Here is a 4,561-nt window from a genome sequence, read left to right as displayed (position 1 = left end):
GGGGGGGGGGGGAGAGGGGTATAATAACCTGATTGATGATTTGAGATGCAGGATATCCTTCTGCAACTATGTTGTCCACTTGCTTGTTCGCAATATCGAAATCACCACTTTTGCATGCAGTAAAAAATCTCTTGACTACCTCCAGAGGGACTACCTGAAAGGTTCAAAAGACACCCAAAATTAACTATCTGACTTGAGGTTTTATTTTTAATGAAACTACTATACACTTGAAGAAAAGTAGATTATCTTCATCCTTACCCCAGACACATTGAGTAAATCCGTAGAAGTTATTGTTGATCCAAACAACCGGGCACCACTCTGTAATATTTAAGAGGAAAGGCTTGATCAAAATTTAACAGTTAATATCGTCCATTAAATATATTTTACAATTTACAGACAGTTTCAACCAACCTGCAGATACGTGATAGCCCTCCGGAGATCACCTTGTGATATGGTGCTCAAAGTTGAAAGAGCCTACATGGAAATTACATAGTAGTATAAGCAGTTTTGACAAAGACTAAGCGAAAGAAAGAGCAGAGCTTGAAGCATATGTGCACACCTCACCACCAAGGTTGAGACCTTCTTCATTACAAATATGCAATATACGGTTACTCATGACTTCTTCAGAAAGTGGTTTAAACCTAAACTTCGCACATCTTGAAGCAAGGGGCTCTATGATCCTTAGGAATAAGAAAATGAAAGTTAAAAGGTTATCGAAATCGGCAGTTTCATAGTTCAGCGCTCCACAGAATGCTCTTCTTCATTACGACTTAGTAAGAATGTTATTCTACTAGTAACTCAATCATTAAATTTACGAGTCAATCATTAAACATTCCCAAAGAGAAAAAAATCGAAGAATGAATGACAGTGAGACGAGGAAATTAACCAACATCTAGGTACCATAGTAAAAGAATTTACCTGCTGATATAATTACATATGAAGAAGAATCTGGTGACTTTGGAGTAAGTTTCCATTGTGCGCCTCAAGGCGTTCTGCACAATCAGTCACATAGTTCATGGTACCACCCATTATTCAAAGTACAAAATGTTGTGGTTAAAGATGTTCAGAGTACCTGAGCATCTTCTGTCATCGAATCAGCCTCATCTAGGATGATGATCTTAAATGATGGGCAAGGATAACCACTGAAATATAATATTGTGGTCTTAGATGAAATGCACACAACACAACAAAAGCAGAAACGAGAAACTGGCAAAAAAAAAAAAAAAACAAAGGTAATTGACAATAGCCAAAAATATAAAAAGAAAGGAATTTTGCATACCCTTGACGGTTACTGGACCCAACAGCTACAGCAGCAAAATCCTTAATCTTTGTCCGAACAACATTGATCCCTCTGTCATCACTAGCATTCAGCTCCAACACCCTTGACTTGTACAATTCAGGTCTGCAATAAAAGACTCGTTAGTTAATTCACCTAAAACTCAAGTAACAAAAGAAGCTTAAACAAAGATTCAATTTGCCAGCAATCACATCAAAATAAATAAATAAAAAGCAAACAAACGACACTCTCATGTTATACAAACCCCCCCAAATAAGCAAGCTTAAACTAACTAACTTGACACACCCATGGAACAAAGAACAAGAAAACTTAGCTTTCAATTTGTTGGAAAGAAGATTAAAATTTCTCACACCTAAACACTTGCATAGCAACACCGCATAATGGATACTATTATATTGAATTTAAGTAACTGTCTAATTGGAAAACTTGGTATACCACAATGCAACAACACAGTCTGAGAGTAAATTATTCTCAGCATCCGCATTATCTTATTAGAGTTAATTCGAAGCACAAACATGGATGTATGATATTAAGGGTTAGCACACTCAAATGAATCAATCAAATATCCATCAAGCAACTACTTGCATAGTTCAAATCATCAGAGTTTGAGGTTTGTATACCCAAATAGCTGGTGGGCGATGGCAAGTGCCGTAGTGGTTTTCCCTGTGCCTGGCGGTCCATAAAAGAGCATGTGCGGACACTGCAACCACAAAAACACAAACCCAGAATTGAGATCGAATCCGTCATCTAGGGTTTTCACAATTGTAACTGAAATCAAATATAATCATTCGAGATAATAGCCAAGAGTGTTCTGTCGGATTACGTTAGCAGTCTCGAGAGTGTTGGTGAGGACCCGAACCACCTCCTCCTGATGCGCCACGTCCTTCACCTGCTTCGGCCGGCTTTAAAACCAAATCGAGAAAAAAAAGAAGAAGATACCGAGTTAAAATCTGACAGAAGTTCTGTCGACAGGAAGATAAATTCAGTAAGGATAAGTCGTACTATTTCTCAACCCATGGCTGTGTGCTCTGAAGAACTGGCGCCATTACTCTTTTCTCCTTCACAGTAATACCATCCCAGTGAGGAGAGGAGACTCCTTTATAATTCCTTCCCGCTCCCGCCGTAAACCCTCCAACTCGATAAGAGGGTTTTAGAATATGATATACAACAGTCTCCTTAATAAAGTTTTATGCTAACCGCCCAAACCCTATAGAGACATGACCCAAACCCTAGAGAGAGATGCGGCGGTAGGGGCATGGAGAGAGTGGAAAAGTCGGCTAGAGAGGGAAAGTCGGCTAGAGACTTTCTATTCATTCTAGTTTTCATCTATGTTTATGATATGTAATCTTTCCATTTATGTATTTCCATTTATCTCTCATGTAACCCTTATATAAAGGATCTTTTATTCATTAATAAAATACAGAAATATTCAGACCTAAAACCTTCTTATTACAACACGTTATCAGCACGATAGCCTCTAACACCCTGAGCCTAAAACCAAACCCCTAAAACCCTAAACTTCAAAGAGGTCGTTCTCCCAAACCGTGAGGACCCAGAAAACGACCAAGATATCAAATCGAAGCTCTTGCCAAGACGAATCAGTCAGTGTAAACCGTTTGTCGATCTGACCACCGACGTGCCCTCACGCATCGATACAGTGCGTGCCGATTTGCTTTGGAACCCTAATCCGAACTCGACGAACCCTAATCTGTTCTTGCAAGCGTTCCAGCTCGTGTTCATCCGATCAGCCCCAGCCCTAAGGCGTTCCTGATACTAGACGAACTCAGCCTCAGCCCCATCCGTTCTCAGCTTACATCCCGGACAGCTACAACTCGCGTTCCCGATCAGACGCATTCCGTTCCAGCTCGCGCCTCAACACACGTCCGTTCTAGCTCGTTCCAGCTCGCGTTCCAGCTTGTTCCAGCTCGCGTCCCGTCCAGCTCGAGGTTCTCTTGGTGGTCCGGTTCTACAATCTTCAAAACCTAAAGGTAATTCGAATTCTGAAAACATGAATCGAATCTGGTTGTTTTGTAAAGATTGAAACCCTAAAATATAATCTCTAAAAGGATGAAAGCCATAGGATAATAGATCGATACCCTATGAGTAAATCGAAGCTCTATAAGTTCGATCCAAACCCTAAAATCGAGATTTGATCCATTGATCAATTAAAATCAGAACCTTGAAGGTTTTGAATCTCAAAATTAAACTCCCTTGATCTAAGATCAAATCGAATTCCCAAAACCCTAATTTGAAAAATCGATTTTAATTATTTGGATTTTAAAATTTTTTGTTTGATTGATTGATCACCTAGAACTATGATTAGGATTGTTTAAACTTGAATCTTGAATCCGAAGTAATTGGCTTGTTTAAATCAAAACCCTAATGATCTAGTTTAGATTGTTTAAAAATCAAAATATAAAACTATATGATTAGGTTAATCTGTTATAGACATAATCATACTTGTGGCCGTGTGGCCTTGTTGCATTCATACCTAAACCTAATCACATTGATTGATTGCAATTGCACTTAGAATCTCATGCTAGGATGGTATTGAAATTGAAATTGAAATCAAGTATGATTGTTCTTTGTTTGGCCGATTAGCTTTCTTGTGTTGAGTACATTGTATAAACTGATAGAATGCATCTATGCTAGGATTGCAATTACACAACAAACTATATGCATTGATCCTGAATTGAATCATTAGCCGTGCGGCTTGTTTTCCTGTTTTGGCCGTGTGGCTTCCTCATGGCCGTGTGGCTTCTTCTTGGCCGTGGGGCATAAACCTTAGCCATAAGGCTTGCTTGCTTGATTGATTCTATTGATTGTGAGTTAAGTCAGCTAGATTGATTGCATATTGAATCTGAAACCCTAGATCTCGAATTTGAATCCCTAAGGGCCTTGAAACCCTAAATCGCATGATATTGATCCAAATTGAGTTTAGGTTTGATTCTTGTTATTTTGACTGATCTAATTGATGTCTTGAAAGCTAAGGTGCTAGATTATTTTGATTCTCATAAAATCTGAAACCTTAGCCACATTTTGTATTGCTAAGATGATAAAACCCTAATTGGATCAACATAGATTGTTTGCATCATAGCTTGACCGTGTGGCCTTTATTGCACCTTACTATCATAGCCGTGTGGCTTGCATACATCATATCACCTTGATCACATATAGAATCCGAAAGCTAAGATCATATGCATCATATATCTATCTAGCCGTGTGGCCTCTTTGCTTGCATCATGACTGTATGACCGTGTGGCC

At 39.0% G+C, this 4,561-nt stretch overlaps 1 protein-coding gene across 1 annotated transcript in view; it reads right to left on the bottom strand.

Annotated features, from left to right (window-relative positions):
* The window catches only part of LOC106295051 (replication factor C subunit 4), a 3,269-nt gene extending 863 nt beyond the window's left edge, over positions 1 to 2,406 (bottom strand). The window contains exons 1-10 of the mRNA XM_013730824.1: positions 2,300 to 2,406; positions 2,121 to 2,199; positions 1,918 to 1,997; positions 1,280 to 1,402; positions 1,073 to 1,142; positions 919 to 992; positions 560 to 680; positions 412 to 474; positions 259 to 318; positions 29 to 154 (exon numbers count right to left, since the gene is read on the bottom strand). Coding sequence (XP_013586278.1) covers positions 29 to 154; positions 259 to 318; positions 412 to 474; positions 560 to 680; positions 919 to 992; positions 1,073 to 1,142; positions 1,280 to 1,402; positions 1,918 to 1,997; positions 2,121 to 2,199; positions 2,300 to 2,343 — 840 coding nt within the window. The 5' untranslated portion in view covers positions 2,344 to 2,406. The remainder of the gene's footprint in view (positions 1 to 28; positions 155 to 258; positions 319 to 411; positions 475 to 559; positions 681 to 918; positions 993 to 1,072; positions 1,143 to 1,279; positions 1,403 to 1,917; positions 1,998 to 2,120; positions 2,200 to 2,299) is intronic.
* Between the last annotated feature and the right edge of the window lie 2,155 nt (positions 2,407 to 4,561).

This window comes from Brassica oleracea, chromosome C5 (assembly GCF_000695525.1).
Source record: "Brassica oleracea var. oleracea cultivar TO1000 chromosome C5, BOL, whole genome shotgun sequence".
Taxonomy (NCBI): domain Eukaryota; kingdom Viridiplantae; phylum Streptophyta; class Magnoliopsida; order Brassicales; family Brassicaceae; genus Brassica; species Brassica oleracea.
This window is presented reverse-complemented; position numbering and strand designations above follow the sequence as displayed.